General features: G+C 41.0%; 1 protein-coding gene across 1 annotated transcript; it reads right to left on the reverse strand.

The window, feature by feature from the left end:
• Positions 1–806: 806 nt before the first annotated feature.
• Positions 807–5,446, reverse strand: LOC148148648 (putative G protein-coupled receptor 139). The gene is made up of 2 exons (XM_087992417.1): positions 5,248–5,446; positions 807–1,717 (listed from the first exon to the last, which is right to left on the reverse strand). Exons 1-2 carry the CDS (start codon positions 5,393–5,395, stop codon positions 807–809), a joined length of 1,059 nt encoding a protein of 352 aa, XP_087848543.1. The 5' UTR covers positions 5,396–5,446.
• Positions 5,447–24,847: the final 19,401 nt, after the last annotated feature.

Genomic DNA, 24,847 nt, shown 5'->3' on the forward strand with positions numbered 1-24,847 from the left:
ATTGAAAACAAAGTTGAGTGGAAATTATTTCTCTTAAAGGATCTTGAATCTAGAATTCACTATCCCAGAGTGTGGTGATGTGGCACTTATAATAAATTTATGGAAGAGATAGGTTTGTAATGGATAGTGGATTGAAAGATTATCGAGAGTGAACAAGGAAGTGGAGTTAAGGATGAGATAAGATCAGCCATGATTGTATCAAAGGATGGAGCGGGCCCAAAAGGCCTACTCCTGCTTTTACTTTGTGTGTTAATAATAGTAAGGTTTATTCTACAAACATTCAATGATGGGGGAGGTCAGTACATCAGTGCAAACTACAATCATCTTCAGAAGAATTGCAGCACGGATGATCCATCTCAGTCTTCTGTGATATCCCCAGCATCACAGATGCCAGTTTTCAGCCACTTCAATTCATTCTATGCGAGAGCAGAAAATTGCAGAAGATACTGTGTAATGTAAAGCTATGGCCCTGATAAAATTCCAACAATACTACTGAAAACATGTGCTGCAGACTAATTGTGCCCTAGTTATGCTTTTTCGGTTCAACTACAATCCTGGCATCAAAGCAGAAATATAAGCTTGCTCAGGCATATCCTGTACATAAAAAGTCCAACAAGGCCCATTGTTGCCTGGTCGATATCCTCTTGCCAGTCACTGAAAACAATTTACATAATTGACTTTTGCAGTGATACAATGTTTCTTAAGTTCACAATCTGTGTTAGGATATAAAAGCTTGTGTCCATTGCATGTGACATGGAGAAAAAAAGACAAAACATAAAGTACAGTTTGTGTTATATTATCCTTTGTTAAATTCTAAATATTTTTACAAATAGACTGAGTGGGTACTTCATCCCCTTCTTTAACTCGTCTCTGATCTTACTCTGGGTCCCAGCATAAATAAAAGGATTGATGCAAGAACTCAGTAGCTGAAGCATATATCCGCTTTGTTGGAGAACAAACGTGGAATTGCCAAAATCAGAACCCGTGGAATAAGTTACACTTGCAATTCGAACGTAGAGAATATTGACAAAAAATAGCACATATGAAAGCATGAAACTGCCTGAGATGGCAAAAAGTAAAACAATGGATTTTTTGCGCTTCTCAACCTCTGGATCACTCTGTTTTTCTCCATTGTTCTGGTTCCGGAGTCTACTGCGGGCTATATTTGCTGCTAGAATGTATCTGACGGTCAGAGCATTGAGCAGTAAAATCAGGATAAATGGGAGACAAGGAGTCAAAATGGATCGAATCCAGTCATAAGCAGTCCATGCAGGTGATGTATAATATATATCTTTTATGCTGCAGAGCCAAGGTATATTGTTTGTTATGTACATAGGTTCGAATTCAAAATATATGAAGATATTTTTTACGCAACACAGTGCACACACAATTAATATAACACGCACTGCCACCTTCTCAGTGCAATATTTTATTTTCAGGTTGTGGAAAGCAATGGCCATAAATCGATCAAAGGTGAAAGCAACTGTTAACCAGGCAGAACTGTCAATGGCTGCAATGTTTAAGGCAGCACGAAAACTGCATACTGGTGTGATAGAGAGGAAACTGGATGGAAAATAAATCCCAACAATCCGGTTTAATATTACAGCCGTAACCATGACCAGAAGATCCGTCACTGCCATTGACACCAGATAGGAAGTGATACACTTCGAGAGGCCACATCTCCTTTGAGACAGGATTACAATCACTGCCACATTAGCTGTTATAGAGAGAGAGAGAGATCATGTTTGAACAAAACCATTCATTTCATAGGATTATTTTTGAAATTTAAAGTTTTAAGAGGTGGTTCTAACTTTGAATTTATCCTAATGCTGGACACAAATTATCCTTATGTTGGTGATACCAGATATTGTGCGAAAGGCATTGGACAAGTAAACTCCAGGCTCAAGTTAGTGTTCTTAAGAAAATGGATTCCAATTCCTCACAGCAGGCTGGAAAAATGGAAGATCAATACCAAAATTAATAATGTGAGGATATGAAGCGATTAAAACACATCAAAAATGAGAAGAGCTCATACAACCAAATGAACTAGGAACAGACCTAGGCCATTCAGACAATCAATCTTCCTCTGTCATCCTTGATTTATTTGTGTTTTGAATTTCCATTTAATCCAATCAGCTTTGATTCCTCTGCCGTACAAATATGTATTTGTATTTACCTTAAAATATTTACTGACTTGCTATAAGGTAGAGATCCAAAACAGTACAACCCTTTGAGGAAAAAAAACCCTATATCTGTCCTAAAAAGACAACTCCTAACTTTAAAACAGAGCTCCTTAGTTCTGGGTCACTCACAATAAGAAGCATCAATTCATGTTGTCAAGACAGTTCAGGATCTTTTACTCTTCACTCAAGTCATTTCTCACTCCTCTAAATAAGCCTGGTCTGTCCAACCTTTCCTCATAAGGTGACCTGTTCATTTCCAGTATCAATCTAATACATTTCCTGAGATTCACTTCTAATGTATTATAATGTATTTACATAGATCCTTAAATAAGGAGACCAAAACTATATGCTGCATCTAAGATAGATAGGTACAATGCCCTGTAGAATGAAAGCATGGTGGGTGGCGTGGCAGTTCAGTGGTTAGCACTGCTGCCTCACAGTGCCAGGTTCCAGGGTTCGGTTCCTGCTTCGGATTACTGTTTATGTGGAGTTTGCACATTCTCCCTGTGGTTTCCTCTCATAATTCAGAGTGTGCAGGTCAGGTGAATTGGCCATGCTAAATTGCCCATAGTGTTAGATGCATTAGTCAGGGATGAATATAGGGTATGGGAATGGATCTGGATCTAGGTTACTCTTCAGAGGGTGGTGTGGACTTGTTGGACCAAAAGGCCTCTTTCCATTCTGTAGGGAATCTAATCACATATCCTTGTGTATATAATATCAAGAACAGAAACTTCTAGAGAAGCTCAGCAAATCTGTTAATTTTCTGTGGAGAGAAAGCAGAGTTCATGTTTCAAGTCCACTAGCCCTTCAAAACTGATAGTAGCCAGTAAAATGGTACCAAACACAGAAAGATGGTGGCATTTGGGGAGGGTTGGTGGGGGGATTGAGGGGAGATGTGATGAAGTGGAGCCCAGAGAGAGAGAAAACAGGTAGAAAAGAGGATGAATGTTCAATATGTTTAGTTCCTGCCATAATGAAGGATTGCATTCCATTAACCTTGTTAGTAACTTGTACCTGCATACTAACTTTTTTGTAATGCATGTCCTAGATCCCTCAGCACCTTATAATTCTAGTTGTTATCTGTTTAAGTTAATTATCTGCTTGTTCATTCTCACTGCCAAAGTGAGCAACTTCAAATCTTCCCACAATAAACTCCATCTTCAATTTGTGCGCACTCATTCAACCTATCTGTATTGGTCTGCAATCTCCTTATATCCTCTCCAAAACATACTTTCCTCACCATCTTACTCTAATCTACATATTTAGCTATTATGCTTTTGCCAACCCCAATCTCCTCCCATCTAAGTCATTGATATAAATTGTAAGTCCCTTTAAGACGACTCATTACAACCTGTAAGTCAAAAGAAAAGCCCGTTTATAAATGGTATGTTTTCTACCGGTCAGCCTAACTTCTGTTAAAGTTAAAAATCACACAACACCAGGTTATAGTCCAACAGGTTTAATTGGAAGCTCTAGCGGAGCGACGCTCCTTCATCAGGTGATAGTGACAATCACCTGATGAAGGAGTGACGCTCCGAAAGCTAGTGCTTCCAATGAAACCTGTTGGACTATAACCTGGTGTTGTGTGATTTTTAACTTTGTATACCCCAGTCCAACACCGGCATCTCCGAATCATGTCTGTTAATGTTAGTATCTTACCCCTATACCATGTGTTTCTATTTCATGCAATAACATTATGTGGTCCCTTGTCAATTGCATACTATATGCAAAACCTTTTCACGTCAGCAAAGAAAAGAAACCTATTGAAGCAAGTAAGAAAGGACCCAACACGACGGCGGAAATTAACAATTATATCTGACTGACAATTCAAACTGATTAATTTTCAATGAATACTTGTGAAATTATTGACTGTTGGAACAACGTGTACAAACTATCACCAAACTGAGGTGGGTGAAGAGACAATTATCGTATCTCTGACCTTATAGATAGCTTCCGAATAGCATGAAGTCGTAAATCTGAGTTCACCTCGTAAGCCCCTGGAATGTTCGTTATGAGTCTAACGTTAACTAACAAATTATGAAGAAACTGTCAGAGATATAGCCTTGTACACAATGCACAAAATCCTGTCACATTGCGCTGTTCAGATAAATGAACAACTTTATATCGCATAAGAACCTAATTTATTTATCCACAGGAGATGTCACAGGTTACGGGCCTTTCCTCAGTGTGGAGACATTAGAGAAGATGTGAACAGTTTGAATATTGTTGGGAGCAGGAGAAAATCCCGCATTCAGCAGTCTTCAATTTAGAATCAGCAGCTAGTGTGGAGAGGAGAGTCCCCCCCCCCGAAACAGTGTAATAACCGTACGAAAGTTTACCCACAAACCCTGACAAAAACATAATAGTACTTCATTGACGTAGTGATAACTGTGAGGACTGACCCAGTCCTCAAGAACAGTGATAGTAACGGAACAGAACTTCCTTTACTATGTAACAACACCGAGAATTCACCCACAGGTACAGTAGCAATAACGAAATGAAACTTCGTTTACGCTGTGATAACAGCATGGGAATTTACCCACAAACCTTGAGAATAACGCAATAGAACCTCATTAACTCTGTGATAACAGTGAGAATTCACCCACAGGAACTCTGACAGTAACGCAATAGAACTACACTTAAGTAATAATTGTTTGATAATTTACCCACAGTTTAGCAAATGATGCCACAAAAACGGAACTATAAATATGTCATGATTAGTGTGAGAATTCACTCGCAGGAACATTGTGAAGAATACAATACCACAACGAGAAGTTGGTATTAAATCTGTACACTTTTAAATGCGATAACTTTAAAAGCAGTATGTGCTGGAAAACGTGTGAACTCTCAATGTTAAAAGCAACGTTTATAGCAGCAATACGATAAAATATGTCACTGAGAGGAAGGAACCATAATGCTAAAAGACAAATTGATAAAGTTGAAAAGGGAAAAAAAGTAGAAATGTAAATAAGAAAAAATATTGTATCGCTGAAAGGGCTAATATACATAAACTTGAAGAGAGGATGATTCACGCAGCTACGAACAAACGGCAATACTTCACCTGGAACTCCAATAACAGCAAGGACCGGGTAGTAGACGGCAAAGACCAGACCTTTTGGTATCTCGTGCATTTCTGTCAGAAACTGAGCCCTTTCTTCAATCCACTGATAAATTGTAACATTTAAGGTGATTTCAGGCTCCGGGGACATAATTAGATGCTGTGATCTTTACAATTTAGTTCATTCATTGCATTAAACAAAGGGCGCAGCTGCTGCTTTCTGCTGTTTACTTTTTTGTGGAATTGAATGTTTACCGTGGGATCTGACACTAAAATGAAATACGTATACCAGGGACAATAGAATGATCACAGTTACATTTCTTCATGAAAAAAAAGTTACTATCTGGATACTGGGGAAGAGCAATTCATGGCACACGAATTGCCACAGACAATGGAATGATCCCGGTTATGTTGGCCTGGATTTGCATGCCCAGAACGAAGTAGGGGTATTCACGGCTAAGAAATGCGAATTTTCCTTATTCATTGGCAGCAGCGACATTTTAAACCTTGCATCAGCGCATCGGAGAGGAGCCGTGTCCTTAGTGTCTTGATAAACCGTGGACAGGTCACACTTCATGTCAAAGGCAGCTACACGCTAATAAAATGTTTGACGAGTTTTTGAAATTAAAAAAAATGACACCGTGGGACAAATTAATATGCATTGACATATTTGTATGTACTTTGGCACACGAAGACATGAGGGCCTGAACTCTGATCTGTACCAACAGAAAATGTATACCAGACATAGGGACCTTGGCGTGGGTTTTGTAGAAAACTCCTAGATCTCCATGTGGCATTCACCGTAATTGTTTTTTAAAGAATAGGAACATTTTAAGAGATCTTAACATAACTCTGGCATTCACCGTCTTTATAAGTTTGAACTATTCCGCACTGTAGGGAATCTAATAAGTTAAATTATAAGGCATTAGTAGGGGAATGGGTCTGGGTGGGCTACTCTTCGGAGGGTCGGTGTGGGCTCGTTGGGCCGAGGGCCTGTTTCCGCACTGTAGGGAATCCAATATTCCCTTGGAGAAAGTGAGGACTGGAGATCAGAGTCGAAGAGTGTGGCGCTGGAAAAGCACAGTCGGTCAGACAGCATCCCAGGAGCAGGAGAAGCGGCGCTTCAGGCACAAGCCTGTCAGCAGGAATATGAGGCTTGTGGGCCAAGGGGGTTGAGAGATAAATGGGAGGGGCTGGGAGGAAGATAGCTGGGAATGCCATAGGTAGGTGAAGGTGGGGGTGAAAGTGATAAGTGGGAGAGGAGGGTGGAGCAGATGAAAAGCTTCCAACCTATCTGCTCCACCTTCCTCTCTGACCTATCGCTTTCACCTACCTATGACATTCCCAACTAACTTGCCCCCAGCCCCACCCCCTCCCATTTATCTATCATTCCCCTTGTGCCTGAAACGTCGATTTTAAAAAAAAATCTTTCGATGACCTCGATCCCTCTGGGCCATTTGTATTAAGAACTCTCTGGGTGACTTTCTTTAATTTAACATTCCCATTCGTGGTTTCAACGTGTTCCCGTCGCTGGCTAACTGAGCTACATGTCCGGAGCACAAGTGATCGTGGATTCCAGTTTTCTTGTTATTTAATTTAATTTATAGGATGTATTTAAATAAAGGAACAAAAATGTAATATTCTGCAATCTAGTTTGCAGCGTGTTTTAAATATATATTGCCAAGATTTTAAACATTGGCGCTTTCATTCCAAATAGCAGTTAAAATTGAAATCACGTTCGTACAGAAAGAAATCCAAGATAGACCATCATTTGCGTCAACCATAGCATTATTGGCACCTGACAGTGCCGGTGCTCTTGAGCAGGCCTTATGCCTCATATTAGCAGCGAAAGTTACGCTGGCAGTCACTTGCAAAGACAAGTGAATGTTAATTCCGTGTGTCCTGACTTCATTGGAAATGAAGCCAAGTTCACACTTTTAATTATCATGATAGATCTTGGGTATGTGCAATACATCTCTGAAGCTATAAACAATCGTATTTGTATTCATTTTTAATTTTTTTTTGTTTTTTTTCTTGTATTACCCCCACACTACCGCCTAATTGCGGTACTGCTTATTTCGTCCCCAGCACCCACGTGTGTGTGCAGGTGTGAGACACAGTGAGAGACACAAGGTGCACAAATCTTTATTCAGTGGCCAGTGACAAGCAGTGTCCTTAACATCAAAGGGCAATGCTGCTTGATCAAACAGTGAAGGGGATTAAATCAAAATAGAATTGGAGGGGGAGTATTTGTATTCACTTTTTTTTTCTTTTTTTTGTTTCCCCACACCGCCTAACTGCGGTAGTGCTTATTTTTTTCCCAGCACCCATGGTGTGTGTGTATACATGTGAGACACAGTGAAAGACACAAAGTGCACGAATCTTTATTCAAATTCCACCACCAGGAAGATAGGAAAACACCCGGGTGGCCAGTGACAAACACTGCCCTTCACATCAAAGGGCAGTGCTGTGTGATCAAAACAGTGAAGGGGAGGGTAGGGTCTAAATCAAAATAGAATTGGAGGGGGAGTATTTGTATTCATTGTGTGCAAGTCCAATAGGCATAGTTATATATCGCGTGCAGAGGTCAACATAATCATACTGGGTACAATGTGGTCCTTTCAGTTTTGTTACATTTGACACAGATAGGCCCAATCTGCATGAATGAGTTCATTACTGCACAATTGCAATCAATGTGAAAGTGCAACATTCAGCATTTGGTGTCCTTTGCCCTGTTTACTGTATGTAACTTCAGTCGTCATAAATCTACTCATGTGTACAGGTCCAGAGTGGAGCTGTTATGTTCACTTTGGATTTCACAGTTTACAGAAAATTTCCATTCAGTGTAGAAGTTCTACGTTTAAAACCAATTTTGCGCAGACCAATACACTAACACATATTCAGCTGTACCCGATCCAGATCCCATTCAATGTGACAGTATTCAGAATGATTAATTTCCATGTGACCAGATTTCTTTAAGTCGGTGTGAAGTTGCCCAGGTCAACCTGGTTATAACTATGATGGAGAATTCAGTAATTTTGATGGTATTAGGCAAGAACTTTCAACAACTGATTTGGGGCAGATGTTCGCAGGTACAGGGATGGCTGGAAAATGGGAAGCCTTCAGAAATGAGAACGAGAATCCAGAGAAAGTATATTCCTGTTAGGGTGAAAGGAAAAGCTGGTAGATATAGGGAATGCCAGATGACTAAAGAAATTGTGGTTTGGTTAAGGAATAGAAGGAAGCATATGTAAGGTATAGACAGGATAGATCGAGTGAATCCTTAGAAGAGCATAAAGATAGTAGGAGTATACTTAAGAGGGAAATCAGGAGGGCAAAAGGGGGACACGAGATAGCTTTGGCAAATAGAATTAAGGAGAATCCAAAGGGTTTTTACAAATACATTAAGGACAAAAGGGTAACTAGGGAGAGAATAGGGCCCCTGAAAGATCATCAAGGTGGCCTTTGCGTGAAGCCGCAGAAAATGTGGGAGATACTAAACAAGTATTTTGCATCAGTATTTACTGTGGAAAAGGTCATGGAAGATATAGAATGTAGGGAAATAGATGGTGACATCTTGAAAATTGTCCATAATACAGAGGAGGAAGTGCTGGATGTCTTGAAACTCATAAAAGTGGATAAATCCCCAGGACCTGATCAGATGTACCCTAAAACTCTGTGGGAAGCTAGAAAAGTGATTTCTGGGCCTCTTGCGGAGATATTTGTATCATCAATAGTCACAGGTGAGGTGCTGGAAGACTGGAGGTTGGCTAACGTGGTGCCACTGTTTAAGAAGGGTGGTAAGGACAAGCCAGGGAACTATAGACCAGTGAGCCTGACATCGGTGGTGGGCAAGTTGTTGGAGGGAATCCTGAGGGACAGGATGTACATGTATTTGGAAAGGCAAGGACTGATTAAGGATAGTCAACATGGTTTTGTGTGTGAGAAATCATGTCTCACAAACTTGATTGAGTTTTTTGAAGAAGTAACAAAGTGGATTGATGAGGGCAGAGTGGTAGATGTGATCAAATGGACTTCAGTAAGGCGTTCCCCATGGGACATTGGTTAGCAAGATTAGATCTCACGGAATACAGGGAGAACTTGCCATTGTGATACAGAACTGGCTCAAAGGTAGAAGACAGGGTGGTGATGAAGGGTTGTTTTTTCAGACTGGAGGCCTGTGACCAGTGGAGTGCCACAAGGATTGGTGCTGGGTCCACTACTATGCGTCATTTATATAAATGATTTGGATGTGAGCATAAAAGGTATAGTTAGTAAGTTTTCAAATGACAACAAAATTGGAGGTGTAGTGGACAGCAAAGAAGATTACCTCAAATTACAACAGATGGGCCAATGGGCTGAGAAATGGCAGATGGAGTTTAGTTCAGATAAATGTGAGGTGCTGCATTTTGGGAAAGCAAATCTTAGCAGGACTTATACACTTAATGATAAGGTCCTAGGGAGTGTTGCTGAACAAAGAGACCTTGGAGTGTAGGTTCATAGTTCCTTGAAAGTGGAGTCACAGGTAGATAGGATAGTGAAGGAGGCGTTTGGTATGCTTTCCTTTATTGGTCAGAGTATTGAGTACAGGAGTTGGGAGGTCATGTTGCGGCTGTACAGGACATTGGTTAGGCCACTGTTGGAATATTGCGGGTAATTCTGGTCTTCTTCCTATCGGAAAGATGTTGTGAAACTTGAAAGGGTTCAGAAAAGATTTACAAGATATTGCCAGGGTTGGAGGATTTGAGCTTTGGGGAGGGGCTGAACAAGCTGGGGCTGTTTTCCCTGGAGGCTATAAGGGTGACCTTATAGAGGTTTACAAAATTATGAGGGGAATGGATAGGATAAGTAGACAAAGTCTTTTCCCTGGGGCGGGGGAGTCCAGAACTAAAGGCATAGGTTTAGGGTGAGAGGGAAAAGATATAAAAGAGACCTGAGGGTCAAAGTTTTCACGTGGAGGGTGGTACGTGTATGAAATGAGCTGCCAGAGGATATGGTGGAGGTTGGTGCAATTGCAACATTTAAAAGGCATTTGGATGGGTAGATCAATAGGAAGGGTTTGGAGGGATCTAGGCCGGGTGCAGGCAGGTGGGACTAAATTGAGTTGGGATATCTGGTTAGCATGGACAGGTTGGACCGAAGGGTCTGTTTCCATTCTGTACATCTCTATGACTCTATGAACTTCTCGTTCAGATTATTGTTGTTCAACTATAGTGCTGTTCAACTCACTATAGGGTTACACTAAGTGTGAACTGATTTGGTTTATCGTGGTTGCATTCAGTGATGACAAGTGCAGAAAAATGTGGCTACATTCAGCGCTCAGAACCTCACTTTAACATACCTACATTCTGACTTAATAGTGTCCTGCCACGGATGGATTTGCATGGGAGCAGGTTGTTCTAAGAGGGCTCAACAGGTCACCCATTCCCACAATATAGTTTCCTACTTTCCTAATACAGCACAGACTTTCCCCTAAATTTGATTAGAAGAAGGTATAAGGGCAATGTCAGAGATAAGTTCTTTACACAGAGAGTGGTGGGTGCATGGAATGCGCTGCCAGAGATGGTAGTAGAGTCAGAGACATTAGGGACATTTAAGTGACTGCTGGACAAGCACATGGTTGGTACTAAATTCAGGTGTGTGTAGGTTAGGGTGATTTTAGATTAAGACAAATGCTCAACACAACATTGCATACTGTACTGTCCTATGTTCTATGTTTACTGTCCAAATCCTCAGAACTGAACATGATCTATCCCTCGGACCGATCTTGTGAGGGCAGCCCAACTGAGCACAGCCTAAGCCTCTGACTGATGCTCCCCAACAGATTTGACAGTAATCTCTGAACTGGTTGGACATGACCACGGGACTGACCATTACCCAGTTCCCAAACTGGAACCCCTGCAATGTTAATGGATCAAACACATGTACAGTTGGGAGTATGACAGAATGAGGAAACACATTTAAGCAATTGGTTTAGTTTTAACTTCAGAACAGAAGGTTCAAAGTTTTAGTTTAGAAGACCGAACAGTTGAGTTCAGAAGAGCAATACTTCTCCCAGCAAGAGAACCAAAATTTTCCAGTTCAGTTTAAGGGAACCAGTCACCTCAGTAGAAGCGGTTTCTAATTTGTTGAGCATCGAAACCAGCAGAGTTTGGAATTAGAATCTTTAAGTTGGAACTAAGGGAGTTCAGACAATCAGTAGTGCGAGGTTTACAGCATCAGACATGTAAAGGAATCCTGAAATTGTCTGCAGAGTCCAAGGAAAATAAACTGGAAAGCTTCATTTAAATAGAGATTTAAAAGCTGATGAAATAATAATATTTCTCTAGAATTGAGTCTCTGTGATGGACAATGTTACAAAGCTTTTTACCGTGCCTCGGTACACGTGACAATAAATTCAATTCAATTTAATTCAATTCAATGTTAGAAAACAGGTTGAACCTCTTTTGATGTTTGTCTTAAGATGTTCCTTACAGCTGAGATACAGCTCTGTTTGTCTCTTCTTTGTGTTTCTGAAATAGACTTATATTCTGCTATTATTTAAAAAAATGCTAAAAATGAATCTAACCTTCACTTTCAGTGATAAATAATGATGAACAAAATCACATGTTAATCAAAACGACTCATCCACAGGCATTGTTACATGGTGAATTCCTCTGCATTTTGAAAAGCTTCAATTGTATAATTTTGGAATCTTTCAGTGAATTTGCTTTTAACATCCATACCAATCTGGTTCTACCGACCAAGACAACAAGACTCCAACAAATCTCCCCTTTGAATGGGAGGTGTGCACACAGGTTTTACACCTTGTGCGGTGGCTGGGGAATATGCTGGGGATGGAGGGTGGGTTGGTGGGGGCGTGGTCCTAATGAGGGAGTCGCGGAGGGAATGGTCTCTGCAGAACACAGATAAGGGTCAGGTGGGAAATATATTTTTGGGTGGTGGGGTCTGTTTGTAGGTGGCGAAAAAAGTGGAGGATAATGCACTCTATCCGGAGATTAGTGGTGGAAGGTGAGGACCGGGGTGTTCTATCTTTGTTGCATTTGGAGGGGTGGAGTTCAAGGGCAGAGGAATGGAAAGTGGAGGAGATGCACTGGAGGGCATTGTTGATCACGTGGGTGGGGAAATTGCAATCCTTGAAACAAGAACATCTGGGAAGTCAAGGAGTGAAATTGCTCCTCCTGGATACAGTGGAGGCAGCGGAATTGGGAGTAAGGGATTGTGAGCTCAGCAAGCATAAGCAGATGATGAAGCTTTAGTATGAGATGACAGCATCATAGGAATGGGAGTAGGTCATGCAGACATTCAATCCATTCCGTAATTCAGAGCAATTATGGATGAACTGCTGCCTTAGTTCATAAACATACTCTTGCCCATTCCCTTACTACATTTTGTTTACAGAACTCAGTTTTAACAATTGATGAGCATTAATTTGTAGAGATGATGATTCAGGACAACATTAAGAGATGTACACAATAAATGTGGATACCTAAAGAAAAATCAACATGAATTATTAAGAGTAAATCATCTTTATCTAATCTGTTTAAGTTTTTTGTCGAGGTGACAGCGAGGGTTGTTGCTAATTGTGTTGTTGATGTGGCACAGATGATAGTGAGTGGTTCTGTTCAGACTGGAGGAAGCTGCTTGCGGAGTTCCCCTGGGATTATTGTCCAGATCTTTCCTTTTCTAGGTACATGTTAATGTTCTGGAATTGGGGGTGCTGTGCACAAGGGCACGGAGAGAATGATGGAATGGAAAGATAAGTTGCAGAGAAGTGTGAAGTGATTCATTTTGATTGGTGGAATGAGGAGAAACAATGTAAAATGAGGATCAAATTGACAGTGTAAAGATTATCGTTGAAGACTTGAAGAAAGTGATTAGTTTCAAGTACCTGGGGTCAGAGGGAAATGGGTCTGGGTGGGTTACTCTTCGGAGGGTTGGTGTGGACTGGTTGGGCCAAAGTGCCTGTTTCCACACTGTTGGGAATGTAATCTAATCTAAAATAAGGATTTTTTTTAGAATTACATTACAGTGTGGAAACAGGTCCTTCGGCCCAACAAGTCCACACCGCCCCGCCGAAGCGTAACCCACCCATACCCCTACATTTACACCTTACCTAACACTACGGGCAATTTAGCACGGCCAATTCACCTGACCTGCACATCTTTGGACTGTGGGAGGAAACCGGAGCACCCAGAGGAAACCCACTCAGGGAGAACATGCAAACTCCACACAGTCAGTCGCCTGAGGCAGGAATTGAACCCGGGTCTCTGGCGCTGTGAGGTAACAGTACTAACCACTGTGCCGCCCACAAAGGAGTACAATTATAAAGGGGATGCAGAAGAACTTGAAACTGTCTCATTAGCTTCCATCTCTAGCTAGGCTGGTCAGTGTCTGAAAAAATGGATGCTTCAAGGCTCACTCATCAATGATGTGCTTTGGAAGATTAGAGCTCAGCCTGGCAGCCCTAACCAAATGGATGTGAACTGTGCTGGTTTGTTGAGCAGCAAGAAACAGCAGGTGAAATGCATTGGCCAAGCCTGGGACCACTAATGTGCCTGTTAAAAGTATAGTCATCTCATAATTAAAGTTATTAAATAGAGGTTTATAAAATCATGAGGGGCATGGATAGAGTAAATGGACAAGGTATATTTCCCGGGGTGGGGGAGTCCAGACGTAGAGGGCGATGGTTTAAGATGAGAGGGGAAAACTTTAAAAAGGACGTAAGGGGCAACTTTATCACACTGAGCATGGTTCATGTATGGAATGAGCTGCCAGAGGGAGTGGTGGTACAATTACAACATTTAAAAGGCATCTAGATGGGTACATGAATAGGAAATGTTTAGAGAGATATGGACGGCATGGTGGCTCAGTGGTTAGCACTGCTGCCTCACAGTGCCAGGGACCTGGGTTCAATTCCTGCCTCAGGCAACTGACTGTGTGGGGTTTGCACATTCTTCCCGTGTCTGCGTGGGTTTCCTCCGGATGCTCCGGTTTTCTCCCACAGTCCAAAAATGTGCAGGTTAGGTGAATTGGCCATGCTAAATTGCCCGTAGCGTTAGGTGAAGGGGTAAATGTAGGGGAATGGGTCTGTACAGCTCTATGACTCTAAATCTGATTCTGGAAAAATTCTTCTATTGAAAAGTAAGCTAGTTTCCTAATTGCATTGCTGCATCATCTCTAACTCCATGAAAACACTATAACTCCTGTATTTAGCAATCTAAATTAATTCCTAATGAAGCGCTTTTGCCCGAAATGTTGATTTTCCTGCTCCTCGGATGCCTAACCTGCTGTGCTTTTCCAGCACCACATTCTCGACTCAGAACTACTACGAATGTTAACTCCTGCTTGCTGGTGTTCCCACCCTCACTGTACACTGACATTCACATGAATCGTTAACTACACTTTTGGATTTAATATTCATAGATATAAACAATTTTTCCTGTCTTAAGTGGTTTATGTGTGTGTGCGGCTCGTGTTTATGCATGTGTGGTCATGATTTGACTGGGGAGTATCCTATTCACCTCATCTTATAAACACACCTTGATGACAGAATGTGAAGCTGGGAATCCAATGTTGTATTTGTAATGAAAATTATTATTACGCTTGACATTTACTGAATGTCTCGGCTGATCAGTATTTGTAGGGCTTTAAACTGAATAGTGGGGGAGAGGGGTTCATTTGCATGGAAACCAAGAACAGCGAAGTTAAAGGAGAAGTCGTGGCTAAGTGTAGAACTTAAAAGTAACAAAGACAAAACCTAAGGTGTGTCGTGTTGCAAAGGTGAGTGGCAGGTTAGAAGATTGGGAAACTTTTAAAGGTCAACAAAGGGTTATAAAAAAGTCATAAAAAGCACACAGATAAATTATGAAAGAAAACTAGCTCAAAATATAAAAATGGACAGCAAAAATTGATTGTTTTGTAAGTATATCAAAGGAAAGAGAGTAGCTAAGCTGAATGTTGGTCCTTTGGAGGATGAAATTGGGGAGTAAATAATGGGAAACACAAAAGTAGGAGAGTGCTTTGGTTTTCATGGTGGTGGGCACCATCCCAATGGTAACAGGTAATGTAGAGGTTGTGGATGTGTAATCATCATCACTAAAGGAAAAAGTACTGAGCAATTATTGAAATTGAAGGTAGACAAGTCCTGAGAGCCTGACAGCTGACATCCTAGTATCTTTAAAGAAGTGGCAGCAGAGATAGTGGATCCATTGATTATAACATTCCAAACTTCTATGGGTGGAATATAGGTTGTAAAAAAAAATGCTAATAATACAACCTTGTTCAAAAAGGGAAGGAGGCAGAAAGTAGTAAATTACAGACCAGTTAGTTTAACATCTGTAATTGGGGAAATTGTTAGCATCCATTTGTGGGTGGCACGGTGGTTAGCACTGCTGCCTCACAGCGCCAGAGACCTGGGTTCAATTCCCGACTCAGGCGGCTGACTGTGTGGAGTTTGCACATTCTCCCAGTGTCTGCGTGGGCTTCCTCCGGGTGCTCTGGTTTCCTCCCACAGTGAAAAAAAAATGTGCAGATTAGGTGAATTGGCCATGCTAAATTGCCCGTAGTTTAGGTAAAGGGGTAAATGCAGGGGAATGGGGGAGGGGGTTGCGCTTCGGCGGGTCGGTGTGGACTTGTTGGGCTGAAGGGCCTGTTTCCACACTGTAAGTAATCTAATCTAATCTTTAAGTAATAACAGGATGCCTGGAAAGTCAAAATACAAGACATCAGACACATCATGATTTTATGAAGGGTAAATTGTTGATTGCAGGTAAGGCATGGCTGAAAAATGGGAAGCCTTCAAAAAAATGAGATAATGAGAGTCCAGAGATAGTATGTTCATGTTAGAGTGAAGAGCAAGGCTGGTAAGTGTAGGGAATACTGGATGATGACAGAAATTGAGGTTTTGGTCAAGAAAAAGAAGGAAGTATATGTCAGGTATAGAGAGCAGGAACCGAGTGAATCCCTCGAAGAGTATAAAGGCAGTAGGAGTATACTTAAGAGGGAAATCAGGAGGGTAAAAAGGTGACTGCTTTGGTAAATAGGATTAAGGAGACTCCAAAAGGATTCTACATATAATTTAAGGACAAAAGGGTAATGAACAGAGAGAATAGGGCCCCTCAAAGATCAGTAAGACTGCCTATGTGTGGAATCGCAGGAGGTGGGGAAGATACTAAATGAGTATTTTGCATCAGTATTTACTATGGAGAAGTATATGGAAGACAGAGAACACAGGGAGATAAATAGTGACCTCTTGAAAAATGTCCATATTACGGAAGAGGAGGTTTGGACTTCTTAAAATGCATAAAGGTAGATAAATTGCTGGGACCTCACCAGGTGTACCCTCAAACGCTATGGGACACTAGGATAGCTGGGCCCCTTGCTGAGATATTTGTATCATCGATAGCCACAGGTGAGGTGCCGGAAGACTGGAGATTGGTTAATGTGGTGCCAATGTTTAAGAAGGGTGGTAAGGAAAAGCCAGCGAACTATCGACCAGTGAGCTTGACATCAGTGGTGGGCAAGTTATTGGAGGGAATCCTGAGGGACAGGATTTACATGTATTTAGAAAGGCAAGGACTGATTAGGGATAGTCAACATGGATTTGTGTGTGGGAAATCCTGTTTCACTAACTTGATTGAGTTTTATGAAGGAGTAACAAAGAGTGCTGGTGAGGGCAAAGTCGTGGACATGATCTATGTAGGACTTCAGTAAGGCATTCTACAAGGTTCCATATGGTAGACAGACTTCTGCTGATTGACAACAGCTCCACCTTCAACACCATTATCCCCTTCAGACTGATCTCAAAACTCTATGAGCTTGGTCTTGGCTCTGCCCTCTGCAACTGGATCCTCATCAGCTTTCTACCCACAGACTGCAATCAGTGAAAAATAGGTAACTGCACCTCATCTACTATAACACTCAACACTGGAGGCACCCAAGGATGAGTCCTCAGCATCCCCCCCACCACTGTACTCATTGTACATCAACGAACTGTGTTGCCAAATTCTGAACCAACGCTATCTTTAAGTTTGCTGACAACATCACCAAAGTAGGAAGGATATCTAACAACAACGATTCAAAATATAGAAGGGAGATATCAGGTTTAATGATATGGTGTAATGAGAACAATCACTCTCTCAGTGTCAGCATAGCGAAAGAACTGATCATTTACTTTAGAAAGAAAGGAGGAGAACGCCCCCCCTCCCCTATCGACGTCAATGGAACTAAGATTGAGAGGGTGGAGAGCCTCAAGTTCCTCAGAGTGATGATAACTGACAACCTGTTCTAGATTTTCCACATAGATGCGACGGTCAAGAAGACATAATAGCGCCTCTTCTTCATCAATTGGCTCAGGAAATTTGGCATGTCCATAAGGACCGTCACCAATTTTTAAAGATGTGCAATTGAAAGCATATGGCCTGACATGGCAACTGATCTGCCGAGGACCATAACATAGATCATAGAACAATACAGTGCAGAACAGGCTCTTTGGCGCTCAATGTTGCACTGACCTGTGAACTAATCTAAGCCGATCCCCTTACACTATCCCATCATCATCCATATGCTTATCCAAGGACTGTTTAAATGCCCCTAATGTGGCTGAGTTAATTACATTGGCAGGCAGGGCATTTCATGCCCTTACCATTCTCTGAATAAAGAACCTGCTTCTTGACATCTGTCTTAGATTGATCACCCCTCAATTTGCAGCTATGTCCCCTTGAACAAGCCAATGTCATCATCCTAGGAAAAAGACTCTCATTGTCCACCCTATCTAATCTTCTGATCATCTTGCATGTCTGTATTAAATCCCCTCCTTAGCCTTCTTCTCTCCAATGAGAATAGACCCAAGTCCCTCACCCTTTCCACATAAAACCTTCCCTCCAGACCAGGCAACATTCTGGTAAATATCCTCTGCACCTTTTCCAATGCTTCCACATCCTTCCTGTAATGGGGCTACCAGAACTGTACACAATATTCCAAGTGTGGCCCCACCAGCATTTTGTACAGTTGCAGCATGACATCATGGCGCCGGAACTCAATCCTTCTACCAATAAAACCTAACACCACTGTATGCCTTCTTTTTTTTTTAATAGATATTTTTATTAGAAATTTAACCTTTAAACAAGTTTACAAAAATAAACAAAACTCTCAAGTACAAACATTGATATACAATTAAATCTTAAATATATAATAACCAAGATTTAACAAATGAAAAATACCGAGAAAAAAAAACAAAACTCAACTAACTACTAATCTAACCTACAACCAACCAGAGTGTATATTTAAGTCTCTTACATTATTCAAATAAGAGAAAGAAAAAAAAAACAACGGATAACATAGAAATTGGGTAGTGAGATACATGTGTTAACATCAAATGTAATAAAACCCGTATTCGTGCGGGATTCCTCTCCCAAGGGGCCCCGGACCAGCCAGGTTCGTAATCTCAATTAAATAAAAGCCCTTGTTAGGATAGCCGAAATATCTGTATTCATATAATTCAAGAAGGGCTGCCATATTTTATAAAATAATTCGGTCTTTCAGTGCACCATATTTGTAAGGAAGTCAAGGGGAATACATTCCATAATTAATCTGTGCCAATTTGAAAGTCCGGGGGGCCCTCAGCCACCCAGTTTACCAAAATATTTTTCCTTGCACAGAAAGAGAGAATAGAAAATAGTCTCTTCCCGTGCATGTCCAGGGAGGGGAAGTTCGAAAAGCCCAAAAGGAGAGATACAGGGTCCACTTTAATTTCCATTCCTAAAATTTCTGTCAGGGTACTTGCTACTTTAGTCCAATATCTACGGATCTTATGACAGGTCCATAGACAATGTCCAAGAGTGCCCAACTCTATTTTACATTTGGGACACATTGGAGATGCTCCTGCCTTAAATTTTGCCAATCGATCAGGTGCTATATGGGCCCTATGAAGTATCTTCAGCTGGATAGCCTGGGTTCTGTTACAGATGGTGATTCTTCTGGCGTTTTCCCAAATATCATTCCACGTTTCTATAGAGATTTCTAGTCCCAATTCCTGATCCCATGTTTTAAGCAGATTGTCCATATCTCCCGATACTTCATCATGTAGTAAATGATAAATAGTATTGATGGAGGATACCCCCATTGGTTGTAGTACTCCACATTCTCTATCTGATTTATAAAGACTATCTAATAACGTAGTCTTCTTTTGTATATAGTCTCGAATTTGGAAGTATCGATAGAGGTCTCCATTAGGTAATCTGAATTTCTGACGCAGCTGTTCAAAAGACATCAGGATCCCATCTTTAAATAGGTCCCCTAGACATGAGATACCCCTGGATCTCCAGAGTTTAAAAGTGGCATCTGTAATCCCCGGTTGGAATCCCCATGCTCCCACTATAGGCGCATAGGGGGATGTTTTATGTGAGTTGCCCTCATTTTGCCGCATTATATTCCAAACTTTAATTGTATTTAGTATTATAGGGTTTTTACAGTGATCCGTAATGATTTTCCTCTTGTCTGAAAATAAAAGGTTAATAAGTGGGTATTTTACTTGAGAAGCTTCGATGTCCAGCCAGATTGATTGTGGATCAGACAAGACCCAATCAGCTATGTAACTTAATAGGGAACTTAACTGATATTTCCTAAAATCTGGGAAGTCAAATCCTCCCCTTGCCTGTGGAAGCTGTAGCTTCTTCAGTTTAATGAGGGGCCGTCTATGATTCCAGATAAAGGAACCCAACCAGCCATATAATTTACGTAGTGCCAGCCTCCGCAGCATCACCGGAAGCATTCTCATAGGGTATAGGACACGGGGCAGGACATTCATTTTAATTAGTGCTATTCTACCCAGCCAGGAAATTGGAAGGTCTCCCCATCGCTGGAGGTCCTGCCGTATCCTTTCCAGTAAATGCACAAAGTTAGCCTTGTATAACTGACCAAATACTGGAGTAATAAAAATGCCTAAATATAAGAAACCCTCCAGGGACCAACGAAAGGGAAAAAGGGATCCGTCCACTAAGTGGGGTATCATAGCAAGGCCACCCATTGGCATAGCCTCCGATTTTGAGAAATTAATTTTTTAGCCTGAGAATGCGCTAAATGTATTAATAACTTGAATTAAGTGAGGTACGGACATCAGAGGATTACTGAGGAATAGAAGAACACCATCTGCGTACAGGGTAATTTTATGTTTACCTGTACCAATCCTCGGAGCCGTTATATTAGGATCAGCCCGTATAGCTTCTGCTAGTGGTTCAATTATTAGCGTAAATAACAATGGCGAGAGGGGACATCCCTGACGGCAGCCCCTACCCACACTGAAGCTATCCGAACCTAATCCATTGGTAACCACAACTGGTTTGGGATCACTATACAATGTTGAGACCCATTTGGTAAACACCTTTCCAACACCAAACCTTTCCAATGTGTAAAATAAATATGACCATTCAACCCTATCAAATGCCTTTACCGCGTCTAATGAAACTCCTGGTATCTTTCCCTGATGACAGGCTTGAATCATATTCAAAACCCTTCTAATATTATTGGATGATCTACGGCCCTTAATAAACCCCGTCTGATACTCCTTTATAATATGTGGCAGTACCCTTTCTAGTCTCAATGCTAACGTTTTAGAAAGGATTTTAAAATCTACATTTAGCAAGGATATTGGTCTGTATGACGTACAATCTTCTGGATCCTTTCCTTTTTTAAGGATAAGAGAGATATTTGCCTCTTTCAGCGAAGGTGGGAGACAGCCCTGACTATGTGCATAGTTATACATGTCCATAAGTGGACCAGCCAACATTTCTGTAAATTCTTTATAGAATTCAGCTTGAACACCGTCTGGGCCAGGTGCCTTACCGCTCTGAAGTTGCCTGATTGCGTCAAGTATTTCTTGGACTGTTAGAGGAGCATTTAAGACCGATACCTGTTCCGGAATTAGGCCCGGAAAGGTCAAATTTTAAAAAATGATTGCATCCTCCTAATCCTGTCTTCACAATCCTGTGATTTATATAAATCAGAATAAAATTTTCTAAAGATTGCATTAATCTTTTTATGATCATGAGTCAAAATACCCGTATTTTCCTTGATAGACGTAATAGTTTGTTTGCGAGATGATTTTAAGTCTTATCTTGTATAATTACCTGGGTCAGCTCTACTGCCCTTCTTGAACAAGGCACAACACTTGCAATCCTTCACTCCCCTGGTACGAAACCTGTAGACAATGACAACGCAAAGATCAAGGCCAAAGGCTCTGCCATCTCCTCCCTAGCTTACCAGAGAATCTTCGGACAAATTCCATCTGGCCCAAGGGACTTATCTACTTTCACACCTTCAAGAATTGATAACACCTCCTCCTTACTAACCTCAATTGTTTCTAGTCTAGTAGCCTGTATCTCAGTCTTCTCCTCTACAATATTCTCCTTTTCCTGAGTGAAAACAGATGAGAAATATTCGTTTAGCACCTCTCCGATGTCCATAGGGTCCACAGACAACTTCCCACTTCTGTCTTTGACTGGCCCTATTCCTACCCTAGTCATCCTTTTATTCCTCACTACCTCAGAAACTACATAAGGTGGTGTGCACAGCCCAAGCCATCACAGAAGCCAATCTTCTGTCCATGAACTCCATTTACATGGCTTGCTGCCATAGAAAGGCTACCAACATCATCAAAGATCCATTGCAACCTGGTAATGATCTTCCATCAGGCAGAAGATACAGAAGCCTGAACATCTGCACCAGGAACAGCTTCTTCCTGGCCATTATTACATTGATGAATCCTCTCTCTCACCTCAAATAATGCTAATCTTGCTAAAATTGACCTAGCCTAGTACACGCCCTGTACAATGTTACTTGTATGCCTCTGTCTAAGTCTTTTTGACCTGAACATCCTTGCTTACTATGATCTGCCTGTACTGCCCATAAACAAATCATTTCACTGTACTTTGGTACATATGGTGATAAATCAATCAATTAATAAGGATCGGTGCTGGGTCCCCTGCTTTTTGTCATTTACATAAATAATTTGGATGTGAACATGGGAAGTATAGTTAGTAAGTTTGCAAAAGACACCAAAATTGGAAGTGCAGTGGATAGTGAACAAAGTTATCTCAGAGTATAGTGGGACTTTGATCAGATGGGCCAATGGGCTGAGGAGTGGCAGATGGAGTTTGACTTAATTTAGATAAATGTGAGTTGCTGCATTTTGGAAAGGCAAATCAAGGCAGGATTTATACACCAATAAGAGACCTTGGAATGCAGGTTCACACTTCCTTGAAAGTGGAGTACCCAGTTGACAGGATAGTGAAGAAGACGTTTGTTATGTTCACCTTTATTGGTCAGTGCATTGAGTATAGGGATTGAGAGGTCATGTTGTAGCTGTACATGACATTGGTTAGGTCACTTTTGGAATATTGCATGCAATTCTGGTTTTGCTGCTAGGGGAAGGTTGTTGTGTAACCCTTGTGAAAAGGTTCCGAAAAGATTTACAAGAATGTTACCAGGGTTGGAGGATTTGAGCTATAGGGAGAGGCTGAATAAGATGGAACTATTTTCTTTGGGGCATCGGAGGCTCGGTTTATAACATCATGAAAGATATGGATGTGGTGAACAGCCAAGGTCTTTACCCCAGGATAATAGACTTCAAAACTAGAGGGCATATGTTTAAGGTGAGAGGCAAAAGATTTGAAAGAGACCTAAGGGGCAGACTTTTCACGCAGATGGTGGTTCATGTATGGAATGAGTTGCCAGAGAAAGTGGCGGAAGCTGGTACAATTACAATATGAATGGGAAGGGTTTAGGGGGATATGGACCAAAGCCTAGATTAGAATGGTGCTGGAAAAGCACAGCAGGTCAGGCAGCATCCAAGGAGCAGGAAAATCGATGTTTCGGGCAAAAGCCCTTCATTAGGAATGCTGGCCCTGCCGGATATGGACCAAATGCTGGCAAATGGGATTAGATTAATTTAGGATATCTAGTCAATCACATGGCGTTGGGGTAATTTATTAGTTTGGATGACGATTGGCTAAACAAGAGAAAGCAGGGAGTTGGGATAAATGAGTCTTTGCCTGGCAAGGTGTAACTAGTGAGATGCCATAGGTTTCAGTCCTTGGGTCACAACTATTTACAATCTAAATCAATGACTTGGATGAAGGGATAAAAAGTACTATAGCCACATTTTCTGATGACATTAAAACAGGTGAGAAAGTAAGTTACAATGAAGAAACAAGAAATTTACAAATGGATATGAATTGGTGAGGTGAATAGGCCAAAATTTGGCAAATGAGGTTTAATATGGATAAGTGTGAGGTTACCCATTTTGGTCAGAGGAGTAGAAAGACAACTTACTATCTAAATGGAGAGAAACTTCAGAGTGTTTCAGTGGAGAGGGATCTGGCTGTCTTCATGCATGAATCACAGAAAACTAGTGTGCAGGTACATCAGGTAATAAGGAAGACAAATGGAATTTTGGCATGTATTGCTAAAAGACGATATAAGTAGGGAAGTGTTGCTTCAACTGTACAATGCACTACTGAGATTGAACCTGGAGTACTGCACACATTTTGGTCCCCTTATTTGAGGAGGTATGTAGTTGAATTGTTTTATAAAGAAATTGAACAGTTTATGTCTATAGTCTCAGGAGTTTAGAACAGTGAGAGGAATTCTAATTGAGGTATATAAGATACTAAAGGGGATTGACAAAGTAGACATAGACTGTTTCCTCATGTGGAGCAATTTAGGATAATTCTATATTAAATTATATTACATTACGTCTTCATTTTAGGATGAGGGGTAGCAGATTGAAAATGAAGATGAGGAGAAATTATTTCTCTCAAAGGACCATGAATCTGGAATTCACTACCCTCAGAGTTTGGTGGATGCTGGGACGTTGAGTAAATTTAAGGAAGAAATAGATTTATCGTGAGTAATGGATTGAAGGGTTATGTAGAGTGGACAGGAAAGTGGAGATGAGGCTGAGATGAGATCAGCCATGATTGTATCAAATGGTGGAACAGGCTCTAGAGGTTGAATTGCCTACTCCTGTTCCTAGTTCTTGTGTTAATAATGGTAAGGTTTATTAATATTTGTAAAGCTTTATTACTAAGGTTTATTAGCAATTTGAAAAAAAATTATTTATTAATGATAGAAAAATTGCAGGGACACTGCAACGTCCAGAGTACACTTCCTCTTCTATGTGGGTACTCCAGGAAACTTTCCATGTCATGGGTAACCATTTTGTTAGACGGTGTCATCAGTTGCTACAATCTGAGGTTGGATTTCAGAACTTGAGCAGCTGTTGATTTTACCGTGTTGCACCTTTGGTGTCGAAGGCTATGTAGACAGTGCATTTTTAAAAGAAGAGGGAGAATTGGTTTACCAGATAGTCAAAAAAGAAGAGGCACATAATGTAAGAGTCTTATGGTGCATCCATCTTTTCAAACAATCTTTACTTTTGAATGCTGATGTCAGTGAAGGTTCATCCTGAGTGCAGCTAATGCCAGTGATTCAATTGTACTGAAGTTGCTAGGAAGACTGGAGGAACTATATTGACAGGTGATTTGACAGGGGAAAAGATGGATGTGGGATAGAGGGTCAACAATCAGCCTTTCCACATTGACAG

This window comes from Chiloscyllium plagiosum, unplaced genomic scaffold (genome assembly GCF_037043375.1).
Source record: "Chiloscyllium plagiosum isolate Xiang-an unplaced genomic scaffold, Cpla_swu_hap1 HiC_scaffold_12, whole genome shotgun sequence".
In the NCBI taxonomy this organism is placed as follows: Eukaryota; Metazoa; Chordata; class Chondrichthyes; order Orectolobiformes; family Hemiscylliidae; genus Chiloscyllium; species Chiloscyllium plagiosum.